We start from the raw sequence: 23,475 nt of genomic DNA on the forward strand, positions 1-23,475 counted from the left end.
GGTGGTTGGCACTTCCAATTGCTAATTTACATATTTTTATCTAACTTCATTGAATAGGCAAATTTTGCTTTTTACAGCAAACACTATTAAATACATCCCATGTAGACTTGGTTTCTAAATTAATTACAAGACCTAATAAACTAATGGATATAAGATTAAATGAAATACATTATTACTATGTAAAATATTTATTTTGATTAAAATATATGATTACATTATTTCATTAGACAATCTTTGGTGTACAAAAAAAATGGTAATAAATTGCATATACATGGCTTACATAATATATATATTTGAATTTAGATAAAAATATTCATTAAATTATGTAATCTAAATAGTTTCATTTTCTAAAAAGGATTTATATCACTAATTAAAACCATATAATTTGTTTAATACATTATGGTTTATAAAAACACGAACATTTGATTCATAAAAATATAAAAAAAGTAAATAAGATAGGAATGAAAATAATTATCACTAAGTAAGACTTACTATATACTTAAAAACTAAAAAATACTTCATATTATTTACATTAATTTTGAAACAAATTAATTGTTTTCATAATAAAAATCATAGTCTTCTGGTTCTGGAGGAATCTGAGGTGGGTCTTGGGGTATGTCAATACCTTCAGCATCTAAAAGTCTCACTTTTATATCCATAGACAACAGAGTTTCCAAGTCATTCTCAAAAGATTTGCTAGTCATTTTCTCCTTTAGTAAAGTATTTATACCATCAGTCCAATAGTCAAAAATTTGTTCATCTGGTGCTACAAAATCTAGTGATGGGACTTCAGCTGCCTTTAGAATGAGAGAGAATGCTAAATGTGGACTACTAATTTTTCCTTTCAAATCTTTCATGTGGGGACATTCTTTACCAACCACGACACATTTAATATCAGCTACAGCCAATTTAGTTCCTAATTCTTCCAAACTAGGTGTACTTTTTTCATCACATTCCCCATAGTGTAATATTTTATGATTTGGTGATAAACGAACAAACCAAAACTTATCCTTTCTGTTAATCTTCATGTATTTCTTAAATCTCGTCCCACCTACCAATACTCCTAATCGCTGCTGTTGAATCAAGTCTATAATTTCAGGTGTTATTTTTTCCTTAAGTTCAACAATCGGCCTAGCATGGGATTCCCATACTTCTCGATTAGTACGTTCCTGCTGCCACAGATGTGTGATTTCGCTGTACGTTAACTCTTTAATCTTCTGTCGAAATATATCAAAACTTTTAGGAGATGCGGCTAAGGCTCTGCTAATCTGTTCTCTCACAACACTTAATACTTTAACAAAGTCTTCTGTTGTAGCTCTCATTTCTTTCCAAGTTTTGTTTAGTAAGACTATACAAATGCGGAATAGTTCTTCAAATGGATGATCATGTGTGAAAAAAAGAGGATGATAAGTTTGTCCCTGTTCACTCGGTGACTCCCCAATGTGTAATATATCACATAAAAGTTTGACTAATTCAACACTAGTTTTACCGAATGGGCATTCTTGTTCATCTGCTCGACAGCTATTTCTCAGAACAATTTTTGTATAATCCTCTCTATAATTTCTAGCAAAGTACAACATGCAGTCTAATGCAAGTACTCCAGGTGGGGTCTCGTTAAAATCTTTGATTGGATCAATTTCACATTTAAAGCCAAGCTTTTTGAAATCCTTTGATAAACTACCTGTTGGACGTCTTGTTGTCACTTCCATATTAGTATTATTGTCATTTTCAAATGCTAACTTTCTTAATTCCTTAATTTTCTCCTGTGACTCTTGTTCTTGTGAGTCGGCTCTTTGGCGCATTTTAGGTTCAAGAAGACCTAGGGTCAATGTTTGTAACACATAAAGCTGATGAGCTAGCTCGGTACCTAAAGCTTCTTTTGATACATTCTTGGTAATAAGGTTTTCATAAATCTTGTTTCTAACTTGTTTAGAACATAATGTAGCAGCAATTGTCTTCTTTTTTGTCAAGTCAGCCTTAGAAAAGATTGCATTAATAAGGGCAATGGCATTCTGCTGGATGATTCTATCTTGGTTCTCCAGATGGGAGATCAAACTAGGTATAGTTATTTCTTTTTCAACATGAGAGTTCTTGCCTGAACTGTTGAGGACAATATTTTCAAGAATTGATAGACATGATTGAATTATCTTTGGATCTTGTGCATTCGTTTGATTACTAACAAAGCTGACAACTTTATTTATAAATTGGTTTTCTAAGATGTCCCAAGATATTATTCCATGATCCATCAATTCGACGAATGTTACTAAGGCATATTTTAAGCAGTTGCCTTTGAATTTTCCTGTTTCTATGTTGTTGATAACAAGAGATAGTCCTTTTTTATTTATAAATTCCAGAGCGAAAGTGAGGTCACTGCTAACATTTGAAAGTTTTGTTAGGGCGATCGTTTGTTCAGCTTCTGTACCTGTGTTAATTTTGGACAATATATCTTGAACCGTTTTTGCCGGAGATTGTTCGAGGCGCAACACAGAACCATTTTTTATTTCGTTACGATTTTTCTCAGTAATATAATTTTGATTATTGCTTTCAGAGAATTGTAAAGCGTAATTAACGGGATCTGGAAGACCCCACGCCTTGCATAAAAGTTGGATTATACTAGACAATGGTTGACTTTGATCGAACTCAATCAATTGTGGCACCTTGTCAGGCGCATTTAACATTTCCACCGCAATCTTCAATATTGTTGTATCTTTCGTCGCCGACGGCATTTTTATTGGCTTTACAGACATTTATTCACCATCTGACAATCACTTCCTTGACACGAACACAAGAGTACATAACCACTACGTTTTAAGCGCTTCTTTAGAAACAAAAAGCGCACATCCTATTAACATCAACAGTGTCCTGTAGCCCAAGCAAGTAAACTATCGGATCCGTCTCGTAATAGTATCGACTTGACGATACGATAACGGTACAATACGGTATGTACCTAATAGTACAGATTCAATGACATTGACACTTCATGTTGACAGAGGGGCGTAATTATATTTTAAGTGTTACCAGTTAATAAAAGTTCCTCTAATTTTATTAAATTAAATTTTCACATAATATCAAAGACTTCATTCATAACATCTTCGCTATAAGCTCTGTCATTATAGGTACTATATATTGGTATGAAAATTATTCAACAAAAGTTTTGCTTTTTTGCGCTGTAAATTACGAGTTATATTAACATAGATATATTACGCTATATATATGTTAGTTAAGTCCTATATTTTGATCATTATTTAATCTTGTTTATATATTAATGACTATACTATACGTATTAATAACAATAGAAGTATCCGGTAAAGACCTTATTCATACATAGCTTTCTGGCATACTGTCAAATCAAAGATATTTAGATTAGCCACCGTTATGGACACACATTATAAAAGAGCTTTCGCGTTATACTTGATTAACAGTAGAATAAAAAAAAGACGGCTTAAAAGGTTATAGGTGCATTGACTGATTCAGGTAAAAGATCCTTATCGATTATTCGTTGTTCTTGTTAAAAAGTTAAAGAAGAATGAGTATTATTAAATTATTTTTGTTTGTTATTTTTAATATGAGTTAGAAACTGAATTAAAAAACAATACTCCAACATTTAAATAGGTGGTAGGGCTGTGTACAAGCCTGCCTGGGGAGGTACCACTCAATAAATTATAATAAACAACAATACTTAGTAATGTTGAGTTCCAATTTGAAGGGTGAGCGAGTCAGTCTAACTACACTATTACAAACTACACAAGGGACATAACTTCTTACTTTCTAAGGTTGTTGGCGCATTAGTGATGCAAGGAATGGTTAATATTTCTTACATCGCCAATACATTCCTGCCGGACTCGATGACTAGGACAGTAGTCGTGCCTATTATCAAAATTAGGACAGGGGATGCGGCAGACAGAACCAACTACAGACCTATATCTCTTGCTACCATTACAGCTAAGGTTCTTGACAGTTTGCTTGATACGCAGCTTAGTAAAGCAGTCAATATACATGATGCGCAGTTCGGCTTTAGGTCAGAACTATCAACTGAGAGTGCAATACTGTGTCTCAAGCAAACTGTAAGATACTACACAGATAGAAAAACACATGTGTTTGCGTGTTTTTTGGATCTGTCCAAGGCATTTGACCTCATTTCCTATGAAGTTTTGTGGCAGAAACTTGAAACAGAAAGTAGCTTAAGACCCGAGTTGATATCGTTGTTAAAGTACTGGTATGGTGTTCAGAGTAACGAGGTAAGGTGGGGTGAAGCGTTTAGTGATCCTTACAAGCTGAAATGTGGAGTGAGACAGGGGGGGCTGACGTCACCCAGGCTATTCAATCTCTACATAAACAAGCTGATAGACAGGCTCAGCAGAGCAGGTGTCGGTTGCTCAATAGATGGCGTTTCAATGAACAACTTTAGTTACGCGGATGACATGGTACTGCTGAGTCCATCAGTCAGTGGTCTTCGAAAATTAATAAAGATCTGCGAGGAATATACTAAAGAGAACGGCCTCAGATATAATGCTAAAAAAAGCGAAATTTTAATCTTTCGAGGAAAAAACAAACCCATCAATTTTACATCGAATGTACACCTATGTGGGGCTCCTCTGAAACAAGTATCTGAGTTCAAATACCTTGGGCATATTGTGAATGAACGCTTGGATGATGATAGCGATATCGAACGCGAACGCAGAGCTTTGTCGGTTAGAGGCAATATGTTAGCACGTAGATTTGCGCGATGTACGGCACAGGTAAAACTAATTTTATTTAAAGCCTTTTGCCAGTCCTTCTATACGTGCGGTCTGTGGGAGAACTACTCCCGACGAGCATACTATGCTCTGCGTGTTCAGTACAACAATATGCTGAGGATTTTATTGAAGAAGCTTCGCTACTGCAGCGCGTCGGCAATGTTTGCGGAAGCTCGTGTAGATGACTACTATGCGATCATACGCAAGCGGACTGCGTCCACTATGAGCAGATTACTAAACAGCTCCAATAAACTCCTCAACACACTGGCTGCAAAGCTGGATAGTCCCCTCTGGAGGTGCTGGGATCGTGCCCACGTATTACTAACGTAGTTTTAAGACGTTTTAACGTAGTTTTGTTGTAATTAATTGCTTTGTTTTTATTTTTATATTTTTATTTATGGTTTTTTGTTTAAAATTAAATAACTGCTTGATTAAAAATTTTATATTAAATTATAATAATAAGATATTAAATATAATGTTAAAAAACTATTTAAATTAAATTAAATTTTAAAATTGTTAAAAAATATGTTTTACTAACACTATATGGGCTAGTCCTGAAATAAAAAGTTTTATTATTATTATTATTAATGTCTATGGGTGCCAGTGACCACTTGCCATCATGGCCAATTTGCCTGTCCGCCTGCTTATAACATAAAAAATCTATCTCAACAAAGAAAATATTGGCAGTAACATAATATATAAATGTTAGTTAGTTACAGCAGTTAAAACAAACCTTTTACTATTATGTTACTCTCTATTTAGATATTTGAGGAGAAGGTTTTGGAGCTTATTCCACCACGCTGCTCCAGTGCGGGTTGGTAGAATACACATGTGGCAGAATTTCGATGAAATTAGACACATGCAGGTTTCCTCACGATGTTTTCCTTCACCGAAAAGCACGAGATGAATTATAAACAGAAATTAAGCACATGTAAGTTCAGAGGTGCTTGCCCGGGTTTGAACCCACGTTCATCGGTTAAGATTCACGCGTTCTTACCACTGGGCCATCTCGACTTCTTCTCCTCAAACCTTCTCCTCAAAAAAGGGAGAGGAGGCCTTAGCCCAGCAGTGGGACATTTACAGGCTGTTACTGATACTGATATTTAGATATTCTGTTTTAAGTACCTACTTGTAACTGAAATTTGTATGGTGTGGTAGGTAAGCCACACTCTTTAGTTAAAAGTCGGCTAAAACCCTTATAGCTATCTACAACAAAGATATATTAGGTCAATTGTCTAGGTTTATTAATATGTAAGGCAACACGACTACTAAATTAGATATTTGATATCGCTTAAGGGTATTTCTATGTTTTAATTGTTTCATTTATTCCATGGTGCTCGTAATGATATATTGTTTGTGATGTGTTGAAATTATATATTCGTTAGGAGATAACAGAAATAAATTTTATAATAAAGTGGTTTGCATTTTTTAACATTTAAAACGAATATACAATTACGTAAATTAGAATCTTTACTACGTGTAATGATTTGTATTTTTTCTTTTAGATTTTTTTATCACGATGTTAAATAAATTTTTTATTGCCTTGCTATCCTTAAGTTTTAGTCGAGAGGTGTTTGGTTTTCGTTGTGATAGAAAACCGTATGGGTCAACCACACAATCTTCACCTCCTGATGGCCGTTTTAAATTAGTAGTAGAGGGTATCGAAGACGCATACATACCAAATCAACTTTACACGGGTAAGTTATAAGAACACGAAGAAAAAAAATGTTTAAATTCGTTACTAATATATAGTAAGACTATACAAAATTGTCCCTAAAGATATTTTTAACAGATTTAATAAAAGCAAAATTGCATTATTATATTGTTCGTGTAGTTTTCGTGTGCAACTATTTGTAGGTATTTACAATATTTTTATTTAAATTAAATTTTATGATTTAGTAAAAATAACCGAAACGGATGACGAATCTAGATTTATTGGCTTCATGATATCAGCGGAAGGAGATATAAAGCCAGATCCTAACAACCCAAGAAGGATGGTAGCTCTATACCCAGGGGACCTGAGACCTCAGAGTACTTTCACGGCAAAATTCAGTGATCGTTGCTTATATTCTGTGGAACATACTATGGCTTCCCCAAAATCTTTTGTTGAGGTACGAACAATTATTTACAATTACAAAAAAAATATCTAATTAATGTTAATTTTAAATCATCTTTATTTGAGTCGGAACATAAATGTTTTTTGTAAGCTTTATTCGGCAACCAAAATCTTTTAACGATACGCAATTCAAGTGTTTAACGTTATTCTATTCATAAAATGTTTTTATTTAAATTGCCCGACATTTGAAGGTATATTGGCAAGCTCCACCATCTGGTAATGGCTGTGTGACACTACGGGCGATGGTGGTTGAACATGAAGACGTATGGTTCGAAGATGGTTCACCGTTATCTCAGAGACTGTGTGAAGATTTGCGTCAACCAGATGACGTTACCCCGCAGCTAAATTATGATTGCGACATATGTGATGATGCAAAATATGAGGTAATAATGTAATACGAAATAACATTTATGGTTTTTCTGGACCCCTCAGTACCTTTACAGATCCTGCAAAATCATTACAATGTAAACTTTTACAAAATGGCATAGAATTATAAGAATTATATAATACATTTGACATCAGAAACATGTCTTTATTGGTTTGATAATGCTTTATGCATAAATTATTATTATTTGTTTAATAAGATATACATTTTCATTTATGTTATACTGTGTAAACAACAATGTAACAAAAACCGTATTAGATTTATAACATTAGGTTTCAATAGTTATATACTACGACGTTGTTAAGACCAGTCTCAATGTAGCCAAATGTGCAGGTAAGATTATAGTCAAAAAGTGTGCATGCAAACACAAGTGCACTCTTTATTTTCTCGCTCTCATTATCCAAAGAAACGGCAGTCTGAAGCGACCTGAGTTTAAGCACTGCCATATTCCAAGCTCCGGGCTCCTAATGAACATGTAGGTATGTATTTGCAAAAAACCTCATAACTTTTGATTTGTACCCAGAACCTGCGGCCTTAAACGCTGACTGTTAGAGTAACGAGGCGATAAAATACAATAATGTTATGGTAACACTACTATAAATTATTTTAGGTAACTTTCATTGGTATGTGGTCACGACACACACATCCGCGATTGTATCCAGAGAATGACTGGGTACCTCGATATAGTGACTTGGTGGGAGCTTCACATGCTACTGATTACATAATATGGGCTCCTGGAACTTTGGCCACTGACGGCTTAAGAGATTTTGCTGAACATGCTAATGGTAGTAAATTAGAAGGTGAAATCAGAGAAAAGGTAGTTCCCAGTTGAAATTAAAATAATTATGTTATGTCGGAAATGTTATTTTAATGCTATTTCTTGATTTTTCCTTATATTAGATTGGCAATGGCGTTCGAACTCTCATCAAAGGCAAAGGTCATGGTTATCGTAAAATGTCTAATCCAACCTATGCTTTTTTTCGAACTGATAAGACAAACCATATTTTCACGGTTGCTGTTGCAATCCATCCGTCTCCAGATTGGTTTCTAGGAGTCACAAGATTTGAACTCTGCCAAGAAGATAAAACTTGGTTACAAGAAAGGGAACTAAATTTATATCCATGGGACGCTGGTACAGACAGCGGAATTTCTTACGAAGTAAGTTATTATTTTGTTATTTCATACAGTTATGAACATAATTATGAAATATATAAAAACTTCTTCAATCCGTTCGGTGACCCAGCAATAAGATGTGAATCTTAACCGGTGATTCAGAGTTAAACACCGGGCAAGTACCATTTTCATATGCGTGTTTATGTTTATTTTTGTGTTTATAATTCAACTCATGCTCGGTGGTGGAGAAAAACATCGTAAGGAAATCTAGAAGTGGCGAATGAAAATCTGCTACATATATCCACCAAACGGCATTGGAGCAGCATGGTGAAGTAAGTTCCAAACCTTCTCCTCAAAAAGGAGAGATAGCCTTGGCCTAGGAGTAGTATTTTTACAAGCTGTTACTTTTAGTGGTAAATTACTTTAATATATTTTATAAGTATTGACAGTCCACCTTACACTGGCTCACTCGATCTTCAAACCGGAACACAACAATACCAAGTACTGTTTTATAGTGGTAGAATATTTGATGAGTGGGTGGTACCTACGCAGGCTAGCTTGCACAAAGCCCTACCACCAGTAAAATTATTCATCATAATAAATATTTATCGCCGGGTACTATATGTAGATGTATAAACAAAGACTAAAAACCAATAATAACAATAATACAATGTCCAATCGTGAGTTTGCTTAATCATATAATTTTATATTATGAAATTATTCATAGTATCAGAATTCATATAGGTAGTGATGTATTCAATACAAAAATCATAAAATTTTAGTAAATACTAATTGATGCATTTGTACTTCCTCATAGTCCCCAAAGATGGAAACGCTTCCACAAGATGCTGTGGGAAGAGTCCAAATGAGTTCCTATGACAAAAATTCACCATTCTTTGAAACTGATATGAAAGATCTTCATCCTTTTGGTAAACTTCGTATAAAATTGATTAGAACATATCATAGGGAGTGCGAAGAGGAGGAAACGACTAGTAAGTGAATTTTACGTCTCCTATTAATAAATATGGTAATCTCTATTTTAGTTCCGTGGTAAGTTTAAAGAAAAAAAGTTACATTTAAACTCTTCATATTGTTTATAATTGTCTTTCTGTAAATGGCTCATTCAACTAAAATGAAAACAAAAAACCAAAAATCCGGTCATGATTTTAATTATGTGGCGTGAATATTGAATGAGAGTTCAAGCCGGAGCAAGTACACTGATTTTCATGTGCTTATTTGTTTGATGTTTTAAAACATCATGAAGCAAACCTGCATGTGTCATCCCCCTGTGATTGACTCTGGAGTCAATCCCCTAATTGACTTTGGAGTAGCGTGGTGAAATAAGCTTTTCCCCATAAGGAAATGAAGTCTTAGTCTATACTTCTATCAGTGACACTCATGTTGGCTGACTCTTTCTTATTAAATTATGTTAAGTTATGGGCTACTAGGTAATTACAATAATTTGGCTTCTTGATAATGGTGCAAAAAAATGTGTAGGTATAATATAAATTATATTCGCGTAAATAATAATCATTGTTTATAATGTGGACATGAGATAGATGATCTGGGTGTAATTTATATAATGTAATTGATAACTTTATCCCTTAACACATAACAAAGTACAGGCAAAGTAGATGCAACCTACGCCTGTACTTTGTTATGTGTTAATCAATCCTTGGAAACTTTTATTGGTAATGATTTGTTAATATTTGATATTTATGAAACTTATTATGTACTGTTTGTTTTCATGAAAATACAAATAAATAAATTAGTATTTTAGCGTAACGACGTTTATCTATTAATGTACCTCTTAAGTGGAATTCGACCGTTTTTCATAGATTAAATGAGACGAACAAAGCTATTTTTACTATGATAATATTATGATTTCTTAACAAATTGAACAGAGGAACCGGAAGCTTCAACTGTAGAATCTATAACTACAGAAGAAGGAGAGGAAACTGGTGAAAGTGAAGATAAACAAGGCGAGCCTGACAATCCATCCAGGTACCAAAACACAGATCTAGCTAGCAGCCGTCGGGGGTGAGACTTAATTAATATAATGATATCAAAACATTCAAGCGCACTTTTATTTAAATTCATTACATATATCCTGAACATGAGATCGGAAAGGATTACTATGAAATAGAATAATAACTCAAAAGGTTGAATGCATGCCTGTGGTCACAGCACATGTCATATTCTTTTGTCAAATAACCTCGCACTCAAATGTTTTGGGCATTATTATTTGGACATTGGGCTTTTGCTCCTAGGCGACAACCATTGCAACCATTTTATTAGGATTTTTACTTGGAATGATATATTTAGTAGTTTAGACTAATATTATTATATTATATACCTAATAGCAGATTAACGGACTTATAAAACCTAAATATCGATCAGTGATCATTTAACATCACAATTGCAATATAAATTCATAATTATTATATTTTCAGCGAAGCCCCTATAGTAACAGACCCTGAGTCGTCAGAAGAGTGCCCGATGTCACAATGGCAAGAATGGAGTCCTTGTGATGGTGTTTGTGATAATGGTAAAGTAGTGGGATATAAATGGCGAGAACGGTACCATCTTGTAGACGGTGTCGCGGTTGAGAAATACGATCCAAATGTAAGTATTTAGAATTTTAATATTTTATACAAAAAATAGTTTTTTTTTTTAATTTTATTAAATAGTAAAAATACTGTAAATTATACTTATACATTAGTCACAATTATGTCTATTTATTCTAAAATATTTTGATTTGCTTAAGTTCTGTTTAAACACTTAACTCGCATATTATTAAGAATTTACATATATCTAAGCTTAATATCAGGAGAGAGTTATAAAATGTAATAGATAATAAAAGTTGAAAATTATGCAAAATTTGATAGTAAAATTATAAAATTCTATAAAAGTAGCTGCAAAAATCACGAAATACGTTAACAAGCTATTGATTTCAAAATCTAGATGGATCCGTCTACTATTAAAGAAGTATCACGAGTTTGCAAGAACCATTACGATGACTTTGAGAGAACCGAGTGTGAGGACGATTGCTTTGAAACTGAGGATGACAATGACTTAACTGGTAAACACAATTAATTTGATATGTATTCCTTTATTTCTGTTCTACGAAAAATCATCTTTTTATGTCAGATCTTAATAAATATTTTTTTTAACTTGTTTGATTAGTAACATATTAAAATGTTTTATGTAATTTATTATTTGGCGGATATTTAGGACAACAGGTGTAGCTTCAAACCAAGCCTTCACTAATAAATTTAAAAATAATTATTAATATAATTAATAATAATAATAACATTTTCAGTCGAAAGAAGAGTTATGTCGCCAGTCGCCCCAGGATTTGGGTGGAAATCCAAAAGATACCTACTGAAACGAATATCTCTGTAGACTGTAGTGATCCTACAGTTTGTGGTATATAATATGACATGTAACGAAATATGAACAAAAAAATAATAAAAATTTTAATCTGTAATAAAAATACGTTTATAATAATGTATATTTGGTAGTTTAAATTTATTATACCCAATCTTTCCCGAGACTGATTGAATAGAACCCTTATAAGTTCTTCATCAATACATATAAAAAATCTGTAACTTATCGCTGTCTGTACATGGAAGATATATGAGTAAAACTATTACCGAGGGCCCATATCAACGCAATAGAACCCAAAACAATGATGATTATTAGAATGTTTGTATGTGCGTTTGTGCAATAATCTTAGAAACGGCTTGGATTTGAGTGCGGTTTTCACTACTGTGTTGTGGCTAACTTCACTTAAAATTTAGTGTTTGTTTTATTTCAATCAAAATCAAAAGGAAACAATTTCCTGGGAAGGTATCGTTTGCAGTCACAATAAATAAAGCATAGGGAAAAACATTCAAGTAGGTATGTCGGAATAGATTTAAGGGAATTATGTTTTTCTCATATATGATTCCAATTGTATGTTGTTGTCTAGATCCGGGTGCAGCAAAAACCGAATAAATACTAATGTGCCACGAAAATAAAACTACAAATGTTGTATATACTGAAATATTATGAGTCTGCTCTTCGTGATTCTTTTAAGTCATACGCGGGTGAAACCTCGCGCACAGCTAGTTCATCATCATCAGCATATTCTATCGGCTGTTTGCCAATATTTATTATTGTCGCATTCCAATTTTAAAGGTAATTGTGCCTGTGCAACTTCATAAGGTACTACATAACATCCTAGTTCTCAAGTTGATAGTGCATTGGTTATGTAAGGGATGGTTAATATTTCTGTCTATGGCTGGTGGTGACCAGATGCCATCAGGTTAACCATTTGCCAGTCTAATAACAAAACAGATTTATTCTACAATATTCTTGCTTTCATTCCAAGGTTCACTTCACCTAATTGACTTTTACCAATATATTATATATTACCTTTCTGTAAGTTTTACACGAATCACAATTTGGCATATCAGCAATTATAAGGAAATAATAATTTTGTTATGGTACTTTCAGCAATAGTTTGTCAATGTTCATACATATTTGTTATTAAATAACGGCAATTATATTATTTAAATGATAAAACAAATTACAATTAGCCGAGCGTTTTATATCAATTAGGCTTAAAGTTCAAAATAGAATAACAACCGAAAATGGAATTTGAGATGTAATTCAATGCATTACGAGTTTAACACTAATTAATTTAGATCCAGTCGACGAGCGACAATTGACCGACATAGTCTACTTAACGCTAATCCTGTTCATGTGATGTTAACTTTTAAAATGAAAGCGTTATTTAGATTGAAAGGTAAGATCTTTAAATGTTCCTTTACTCTAATCGCTTTTTTAGAGAATGATGACAACGAATGAGCTTGTGGTAGGAGTGGGAATGAAAAAAACCCAAAGGGGTCAGGATCGAACTAACCTGTAAGAGAACATCCCTAGGCAGCCCGTTCCCCATTGCGCTATTGGTGCACTGTAAGTTGTAATAGACTTTCCAAACCTTTGTAACCTGACTTTATATCATATTCCGTTCAGCAAAGGAGTGTTCTTTCTAGTTTACTCAGAAAGAAGACGTGAAAATACACTGCCTTATGGTAAGTCCTTAACTTTGTACCTATGGATTATAATCTATATATTATATGGACTATAATATCTATACAGTGACACTGTCGGAATTCTGTAAGGGTGTTCCTTGTATTAACAATGCGCCAACTTGGGATTTAATTTTTTGTGAGTTGTGACCCTTGTGCCTTAATTAAACCAGTTCACTCACAATTATTGAACAAATAAGGCAGATATTTGTATTAAATGTCCGCACTTCGCTTAGTAGTACTAGTATTGCATGTTGTTGCGATATTTTAGAATTCTCAAATAATAGCGGGTTAAGTATGTACTTAACCCACATACATGTGTATGGACCATGGTAGTATTATTTGGCGTATTTGTAGTATTAGGGCAAAAGTGCAAAGATACCGCTATGCTAACACGTTAACTCCAGTTGCCTTTAATTATTTACAACTTAATTTCTTACAAATTAGTAACTGTATTCTCTGTGCTTTCTTGTAAGAACGATAGATAGTGGTAATAAATCAATCATTAATGATATATTCGATCAATAGAACAGCTGTTAACGATCGACACTACGGATTCTATATATTACTTATTTGTCTCTATTTAAGTAGGTACCATTTTTTAAATAACATATCAAAAATATAACCTAAAATGAAAATGTAAAATTATTTTTTATTCTTAGTAATTCACGGTCTGATATATTTGATCATGGTTCTACAATGTTGTCATTGTGAGGTAAAACCTTGCGATCGAAGACCTCTGGAAACTAAAACCGAACCGCTGCCACCTGACAATCGTTTTCAAATTGAAATCATTGGAATTCACGACAATATGTACATTCCGAATAGACTATATACAGGTAAGAAACTATGCTTTAATATAGTTATATAATTAGGTCTAAGTAAAATAAAATCATCAAACCTTTTCATTCAAATTTAAATACGGATCTTCGTATCCATCGGGTATATTTATATACTAAAATGTTACATAAATTACCTGGCATCAATAATCTGTACATTATTTTATGATGTTTTCAAAATCACCTTACATATGATTTTTATATACGTACGACTTATTATTATCAAATGTGGAATCTGTTTTATTAATTTTTGATGTTTAATAATTAAGTGTTAATTAATACTTTATTTTTCACAGTACGTTTATTCGCATCTGACGACATGTCTACCTTTATCGCCTTCACGATATCAGCACTCGAAGATACAAAACCGAATGAGAAAAATCGTCGTAAACCGATTCCATTGAACGCTGGTATCATTTATGCTCCACTAAACTCTACCGATTCTAAGCTGAGTATGATATGCAATAACTCGGTTATACAAACAGATATCACTCCAAAGCTTTCTGTTCAGGTATTCTTCGCCTTACTTGTTTGTTTTAAAAACCTAATGTTTTCGCAAAAGAAAGTTAAGACTTTTTGTGTTATTATGAAATCATAACGATTGTGACCTTCTAGGCTCTCATTCGTCGATACATATATATTTTTTATATGAAAATCCAAATTACTACCGTCAGGTAAAATGGCGTGCGCCCCCGAAAGACAATAAGTGTGTTACTCTATATGCGCTTATAGCCGTAAAGCCAGATGTGTGGTATAACTCTGAAGGTCCACTATCGAAAAAAGTGTGTGAGGATCGTCGTAACATGGAAGACATTCAACCAATGGAGAACGATAATTGCACAAGTTGTGAAGATGCTAGGTATCTGGTAAGAAATTCAACTGCAAATCATATAACAAAATCAATTACTTCATATAATAAATTGTTATTTTTCGCTTGCCGCGTATAAACTAAATGAAAAATAGCCAAACCTACCTGAAAAACTTTACCTTTTTTATCGCTGGAAAAACGCCTTACGCGTTTCCCCCACGGGAACACTGGGAGGTTATGTGGGGCTCACCGGTGTCCAAGGCACCGAATGCGCCCCGAACATCGGAATACCCACTAAAAAACCAGCGGTACCCTTTCCGTCTTAACAAGGAGCGCCACGGGATCGCTTTCGCATGCTACCGTGACGCTCTGAGAGGAAAACTTTCCCCGGTGAATTGCTTTCAGATCATTAGTGGAAGACGTTACATAATAAATAAATAAATTTGAATAGGTAGTTTTAAATTTATATAAATTCGCGTAATTCGCTAAATTCGCCTGAAAAAAAAGGAATTTTGATATAGGGCCCATCAAGGGCAAGCTACGCTCTTGACAGTACTATAAATTTAATGATAACATTAAAAAGTCGAGTAATTCATGTAACATTTCTTTCAAGCTGACATTTGAAGGCATTTGGTCGTACAATACTCATCGGCATATGTTTCCCAATGCAAGTGAATTGGCCCGATTCAGTGATGTCGTAGGCGCATCACATAGCAAGAATTATCAAATTTACAAATTCAATACTGAAGCTAGTGCAGGCTTAAAGATGCTGGTCGAGCAAGGAAATACAACCAAATTAGAAATGGAGATTCAAGCTGAGGTAAATAAAACATATATTTTCCAATTAAATTAACTCTAGTGTGAGGTATATTGAATCACTGTTTTACATTGCCAGTATAATTATAAATAATTCTTCTTAACCATAGGGTTTTCAGTGGAACATTTATACTACCATATTAGGAATTTATAATACATATAAGTTAGGTATCAATTTATTGTTAAGCTTATACAAAAAGCTCGAGTGGTTCCAAATCCGCCTTTGCAGAACGCAGATTCACATTCTTTTATCTTCAAAACTACTTTTGATGCTTCGTCATATTAATGTAAGCTTATTAATTTTCTGTACAAATCAACATTTACATTATTTAAACACTTTTACTCATAGTCACTCACACACTCAAAAAAAAATAGCTATTTGAGCGCGATACCGATTCGTTACCTTCCAACACTAAAACTTCGGTGAAGTACAACTTGATAATACCTATCCATTCATAAAATAAATAATGAAATCGCTAAAAATATATATTTTTTGTAGGTATATCACCTATTCGCGTTTACAGAGTCTGGAAGAGATTGCTGTTTAAACAGAAATACTTCTGTACTAAACCAGACACATTTTGTATCCATTTTTCTTCTTCCTTTGCTTTGGTGTACGATGAAGTACCTATATTCATATTGTATATAACTATGTTTGTTTTAGCTTGGATCATCAGTCAGAACGATAATAAAAGCTTTAGGACAACCAAAACCAAATATGGTGACTAACGCAATATTCCGTGTGACGAGAGAACATCATTTAGTGTCTCTAGTGACTGCGATCATACCCTCACCAGACTGGTTCCTTGGAGTATCTAATATGGAATTATGTGAAGTTACTACTAGGAAATGGGCACCAAATTTAACATTTAATTTATACCCTCTAGATGCTGGTACAGACAGTGGGTTGACTTTTGAGGTAAGTGTCAAGTAAGATTTTAAAATGCCGCAGTTTTATAGTGAGCTAGTATCATTTATATTATTGACTAATTAAATCATTAATGTTTTTGCGTCAATAGTTCATCGCAATACAGTGCATCTAGATGTTTTCAGGTGTAACTGTAAGTCGCCGGTATTATCCTTGTATTTTAGCGAGAATGTGCCTGTAATATGTTCGTATTTTAATTTCTTGGTGGAATTGATTACATTGTAATTTAAAATATTTGCAGTCGCCGAATGAAGACACAATGCCGCCTCAATCAATTAAATCGGCCGAAATAAATAAACTAATTCCTAAAGAACAGATGAAGCCGTTTGCTAAATTACATTTCGAATTAATGAGGACATACACAACTCCGGAATGCACAAATGAATCGCCCGATCAAGACAGTAAAGGTAATGACTAGAAAGTCATAATTTTTTATTTTTGAAATTATTTTTTTAATTTCAATATAAAAATATTTATTTATAATTGTAAATTTTACCTTAAGCAATTCTTAAATAAACTTACAGTTTAATTATTAAATTTAATATTGGTCTGTCTGCTATTTTTGGACAATTACCGTTCGGTTACGCATTTATATATAAAAAAACCATTGATTTATACTAAAATTACCATTAAACTGAAATTAATTATTTGATAAAGTATGAAATTGAGTCGTTAGACAAAATTTCATACAATTGTAATGTAAAAATTATAATACCATAGCACAATCTCGACACTAAACGTGACACTAATCCTGCGATAATATATTATATATACCAATAAAAAGTAACTTAACAATAACCATGATTCTATTTGAATTCTTCTTCTCTTTTTAGATGAGGAGAGAGAGACTGACTCGAATGAAATACCGCCTCCAACTACACCGTCACGGTGAGTATGAGGAGCAAATTTAGGGGTGAATTAATTTATTTGATGCAATTTTTTTAATAATTCAAGCATTTCTTTTCATTAGGAATTTTAAATTTAAATTCATAAGGAATAAAACCGATTCATTAATATACGCGATAATTGAAATGAATTATAATTTACTTTACATCAATATCAAATATAGGTCAAAACAATGATTAATATATCCATTTAAGATACAATGTAAAGATAAAATGTAATGTTTTTGAGCACAGTGAGGAATCGTCTCCAGATATAGAATCCACTGAAGATTGTCCCATGACCGCGTGGGAGGAGTGGTTATCGTGTGAAGGCGAATGTGTTGATGGGAAGCTCAAGGGTTATCAGACACGGTTCCGTTACCACCTTGTAGATGGTGTGGCTGTTGGCAAATACAACGAAAATGTAAGTTTTTCTTCTTATTTTCTTTATTTATTATGTTAACTATTTATGGTAGCTTGGCCACTAATTATATACAAATATATATACATAATTATATATTATTTGTTATAAGAAACGTAGCCATGTCATTACAGATTACATTTTATCCGTGTAGTGACGGAGAAAGAATACATTTCACTGCCCCTCTCGTTCCCATGGGTGTCGTAAGAGGCGACTAAGGGATATCTGAGCGACCATCTGCTCATCTGGTGGTAGGATGTTAAACATCCGCCTGGCTTGTTACCACCGTACGCATGGTGAAAAACACGTGAAGTGGCTTGTAGCCGCGTTTCGAGGTCAGCCAGCGTACAGCCAGTGCCCGAGCGAGTATTGCCGCGATGGGTGTTGGTCCAATGGAGACGGCTGTTGAACCAACGCCGGGGGAAACTGTATTGACCTGCCGGACCGGGAGACCCGAAGAAACGGCTGTCCCGCTGGCCGCCCGTGGCATAGTACAGGGGCCCGAGCGTGCCTAACCAGCTCGCGAGGCTGCCCCACCAGGCCACGCATAATCTCGGGGTGGTATCTACCGTAGTGGTACCTCAGTACTATGTAAGGTGATGGAACGGATTTTAAACAACCAACTGATCCATTACCTAGAAGATCATTGTCTAATTAATGATCGTCAGTACGGGTTTCGACCAAAACGGTCCACAGGTGATCTTCTAGCGTACGTAACACACCTCTGGGGTGAAGCTATCGACAAGCATGGAGAATCGTTGGCTGTCAGCCTCGATATCTCCAAGGCTTTCGACAGGGTCTGGCACAGAAGTCTTCTCTCCAAGCTGCCGGCATATGGTCTGCCTGCTCAGCTATGCACCTGGATTGCCAGCTTCCTACACAAGCGTAGCCTTCGTGTTTTAGTTGATGGTTGCGCTTCACAATTCTATGTAGTGAATACTGGGGTCCCCCCCCCCTGGGGGACCCCAGCATTCACTACTTATATATTAGGTAATTGGGATCTGTGCTATCTCCCACACTCTTTCTTTTGCATATCAATGATATGCTCTCTCTTGGGAACATACATTGCTATGCAGACGATAGTACATGCATGGTGGATACCACGGACGCGCAGTGGCTGGGCGAGCGAAAATTGAGGAGAGGCGGAAGGATCTTGTCATTGAATTCGATAGGACATTAGAGCTCATCGCCAAATGGGGCTCTGATAATCTTGTTGAGTTTAATGCCAAGAAAACACAGGTATGCGCTCTCACAGCGAAAAAGTCAGCATTTTCCCCTCTTCCCTCCCTCTGTGGTACTCCGCTGGTGATACAAAGCAAAATCGCCATGCTGGGGATTGACTTGCGACTTTAGTCCAAGGGATTACATCGAGGCTGTTATAAAAACAGCTTCACGGAAACTAGGAGTTCTGAACAAGGTGCGGCGTTTTTTCACGCCACAACAACTGTGCTTGCTGTACAAAACACAGGTACGGTCTTGCGTGGAATATTGCTCGCACCTTTGGGATGGCTCCACTAAGTACCTACTGGAGGCCTTGGACCGGTTGCAGTGACGTGCAGTGCGCATTATTGGTGAAGTAAAGGTCACAAACACCCTTGAACCTTTACAATTGCGTCGTGAGATAGTAGCACTGAGCGCTTTCTATCGACTGTATCACGGCGAGTGCTCTGAGGAATTATTCTCTCTAATTCCTGCTTCCCCCTTCCTTCTTAAGTCCACGCGAGCTGGTTCTCGATGTCACCGCCTAACTGTGACATCAATTCCATCGCGAACAAAGAAATTTGGCAACTCCTTTCTTTGTCGCACTTCCAAAAAATGGAATTCCTTACCAGCTCACGTGTTCCCTTCCTCTTACAACCCGGGTTCCTTCAAACGAGGCGTGAAGAGGCATCTTGCGGGCCGGCAAGGCGAGGGCGGCCAGTGCAGAACGTTTTTCCCGTCTGTACTGGCCGTCGTCGCGTTTGGACTCTACTACCACTTACCATCAGGTGGAGTAGAGTCATTTGCCCTCCCGGCGAATATAAAAAAAATAAGAAATAACCACTACCTTTTAAAAGACAAAGGGAAAACGTGATAACGAAATTACACGCGGCTTATGCTTATTGCTAGTGTTCTTTCTTATTAGTAATAGAAGTGTTCATATAAATCATTCGATTGTGATTCAATAACGGTTGAATGTTTTTAAAATAATACATTATTTTTTAGAATCCATCTTATGAAGAAAAAAGAATTCCGCAGTATTGTGTAGATAATTATTTAGACATTGAAACAAAATATTGTGAAGAAACTTGCGAAGAAGAAGAAGAAGGTAATATTAATTAACTCAATTTATAAGATAATTATTTTAATTTCTTACGTGTAAGAATAAATGTCTCTATCTCGGCCTCATACGATTGTGAAACCTTGAATAAATTTCGCCTTGATTTGGCCTCAATGTGCTCACAAAAGATGAATTTAAAATTTCTTTAAGGTTTTTTTTATAAAATATGTTGGCGAACGGGCAGAGCGGCAATCTTATGATGGTAAGTGGTCTCCACTGCCACCCTTACATCGCCGATGCGCCACCATACTCTTCGTGCTTTTAGTAATACTAGCTCACTCGCCCTTCAAAGGCCAGGAATACGGCCATACTAAATATTGTTGTTTGGCGGTAGAATATGTGATGAGTGGGTGTTACCTAACCAGAAAGGCTTGCACAAAGTTCTACAACAAGCAGACCGTTATTTGTAATATATGATAAGTATTTTAGGGCTTACGAGTATATTGAAAAGAACAAAATCCTTTATTTAACTTCACTCCCTAACCGTTCGCTCCGTGAACTTTTACCATTACTTATACAATGATGTAAGAAAGTTTAACAACGTACATTTTTTACAGTTTCCGCTAATAGAAGAATTTGGTAAGAAAAAGAGAAAAAAGTTATCAGTTAATCAGATGCGTTTCAATTGTAAGTAAAAAATAAATGTCATTAACGCCAAATAAAAATACATTGTTATTATTTATTTGTTTTTATTCGTTTATTTACAATAGGCATGATGACTGATTTTGAAATAACCTTCTATAATGTAGGTACACGTCTACTATTACTGAAAATCATTTTATTTTAGTAATAAACCAACTGTTTACGCAAATAATTGCATTTTCATTTACCTATTTTAAATTTCGCTCGAAAACACCCGCAGGTGTGATGGCGCCTGCACGTGACGTCACGCCACAGTAAACGACAGTAAACGTTGTATTGTGTCTATACTCAACGAAGAAAATCAGAAAGTATTGCGTATTTCCTAAGGTTAAAAATGAATTCCAAATTTTACAAGTGGTCTGCGGTCCCTCTGTATAAAAATACATCAATATCAACATCTAACAAATTGTTTGTGTATGTTCCAAACAAGAAAATTGTGGGAAATAATTGGCTTAACGCAAATATATAGAGGCAGAGATTCATAAAGATTTATTATATGTTTATAATACATTTACATTTATAGAAAATAGGTAAATAAGTATTTGTAAATAGGTAAATTCACAAATTCAGTACTAGTGGAGCTAAATGAAATATTGTCTTAAAAATTCTTACTGGTAACAATATAAGGGCTCTTCATCTGCGAGTAATACTATATAGCTAACAGAAAAAAAAACCTATGATAACACTAACGATAAATAAAAATGTACTTACAAGGAAGTTTTCACATTTCGAAATTCATATGAACAAAAGTCTTTATTTGATGAAAGAAACTCCCCTAACATCAACAAATCAATCCTGGGCAAATTAGAGAAATTTGCCTTAACAAAACCTTGTTGCATCATTGACGGTTCTTGGATGTTTTATTTTCTTCACAAAACCGAATAACCAACGACTCAACTAATAAAATGATGCAAAATTAATTTTGAAACGCGTAAACACAACAACTGTTCAAGAGAAGGGTTATAGATACGGTTGAGTGACGTCATTGGTGTTTCAAATAAAATGGCCGATTACAGAATTTTATACTTTTGTTTTATTAAAAATCTCATTCATCTCAATATTTATATTAAAATGAGATTATTTTTTAGAATCCTTTTAAAATAGTTTATTCTTTAAAATCATTTATTTTTTAATTCTTTAATACTGTCATCATGCCTATTAAATTAAAAAAAATCCCTGCGCGGTTATGCCTTTGGCTCGTTTGCGCTACTATAGACGTCAATTTATATGATAGCAGCAATTGTATGCAACGAACTTCAGAAACACGACAATTTTTGTTTTTAACTTAAGGTAATTACAGATAAACACGAACTTTTGTTGAAGAAAAATGCATGTTAACAGCAAAAATAAGCTATATAATTTTTCCTTATGGTGAGTAGCTTTACGATGGTATATACCAACATAGTCACAAATTTGTGTACACAAATAATAATCGATCACAATATAACGTTGTCGAACTCGAAACTGTTTATCTTTACGCGTTTCAGTAGTCTTATCCCTCGACACCTTCCTCTCTTGCACTAGATTAATTCACATTCAAATATTATGGAAGAGGTTAATTACCTCTTCTATAATATTTATTTACGAAATACACCTGTAAATTTCATATGCTGTACGTACCTTCTACGTGAAGTTATGACTTATGAAATGGCGACTGCGGCATAAAAAATAAATAAAAATCATTATCGTCGGCTATGCACTCTCTTCGAGGCACCGTGAGACTTGCCGAGGGTGAGAATGAACATGCTACACCGTAGACAGAGAAACTAATAAACTGAAATTGAGACAGACGTGCTTTGGATTCAGTTGATAGTCTTGCTAGAAGACTCATTGGCGACCAGACACTGGTCACAAAACTCCAGACCTTAGAACACCGTCTTAAGGTTGCCTGTCTGTCGGTAGTCTACAGGATATATTTCGGAGAGTGTCAGTCTCAGGAACTATTTAATTTGGTTCCCCCGACACTTTTTTACCACAGAATTGCGAGGCATCGGAAAGATCTGCACCCGTACGTAGTTGACGTATTTAAAACACGTACGAAACGATTTGCGTCCTAGTTTCTGATACGCACCGCTAAGGTCTGGAATACCCTCCCGACCTCCATTTCCCCACCACCTACAATATGGTTACCTTCAAGTCAAGAGTGAATAGGCATCTTCTAGGCAAGCGCGCTTCACCTTAAACTGTATCTTCACTTTCCATCAGGTGTGATAACAGTCAAGCATTAGCGTATAAATTAAAAAAAAAAACAATGTATGCGTATAATGTTGCCATAGTAACTGCATTTCCTGTTTTGGGTGATAAATAATATTCAGGATTTAATTAAAACAAAATGAGGATATTAAATTATACTTTTGAATATATATATAATATATATATATATATATAT

At 34.6% G+C, this 23,475-nt stretch overlaps 3 protein-coding genes across 5 annotated transcripts; 2 read left to right on the top strand and 1 right to left on the bottom strand.

Annotated features, from left to right (window-relative positions):
• Positions 1-238: 238 nt before the first annotated feature.
• LOC126771077 (engulfment and cell motility protein 1) lies at positions 239-2,946 on the bottom strand. Its single transcript, XM_050490775.1, has one exon. The coding sequence runs from the start codon at positions 2,745-2,747 to the stop codon at positions 549-551; it is 2,199 nt and encodes a 732-aa protein (XP_050346732.1). The 5' UTR covers positions 2,748-2,946; the 3' UTR covers positions 239-548.
• Positions 2,947-6,072: 3,126 nt separating this feature from the next.
• On the top strand, positions 6,073-11,821 carry LOC126771078 (spondin-1-like). 3 transcript variants are annotated; one of them, XM_050490778.1, is made up of 11 exons: positions 6,073-6,215; positions 6,294-6,433; positions 6,636-6,847; positions 7,044-7,235; positions 7,848-8,054; positions 8,138-8,395; positions 9,168-9,342; positions 10,255-10,390; positions 10,804-10,975; positions 11,315-11,432; positions 11,673-11,821. In XM_050490778.1, exons 3-11 carry the CDS (start codon positions 6,680-6,682, stop codon positions 11,753-11,755), a joined length of 1,509 nt encoding a protein of 502 aa, XP_050346735.1. In that variant the 5' UTR covers positions 6,073-6,215; positions 6,294-6,433; positions 6,636-6,679; the 3' UTR covers positions 11,756-11,821. The 3 variants fall into 3 exon arrangements, with proteins under 3 accessions (XP_050346735.1, XP_050346733.1, XP_050346734.1); XM_050490776.1 differs by lacking the exon at positions 6,073-6,215 and having other exon boundaries at positions 6,234-6,433; XM_050490777.1 differs by lacking the exon at positions 6,073-6,215 and having other exon boundaries at positions 6,234-6,433; positions 10,255-10,354.
• Positions 11,822-13,061: 1,240 nt separating this feature from the next.
• On the top strand, positions 13,062-21,305 carry LOC126771503 (spondin-2-like). The gene is made up of 11 exons (XM_050491401.1): positions 13,062-13,142; positions 14,091-14,267; positions 14,564-14,778; positions 14,942-15,133; positions 15,689-15,895; positions 16,556-16,810; positions 17,061-17,226; positions 17,653-17,707; positions 17,959-18,127; positions 20,330-20,432; positions 21,002-21,305. Exons 1-11 carry the CDS (start codon positions 13,103-13,105, stop codon positions 21,025-21,027), a joined length of 1,605 nt encoding a protein of 534 aa, XP_050347358.1. The 5' UTR covers positions 13,062-13,102; the 3' UTR covers positions 21,028-21,305.
• Positions 21,306-23,475: the final 2,170 nt, after the last annotated feature.

Source organism: Nymphalis io, chromosome 10, assembly GCF_905147045.1.
Source record: "Nymphalis io chromosome 10, ilAglIoxx1.1, whole genome shotgun sequence".
Classification (NCBI taxonomy): Eukaryota; Metazoa; Arthropoda; class Insecta; order Lepidoptera; family Nymphalidae; genus Nymphalis; species Nymphalis io.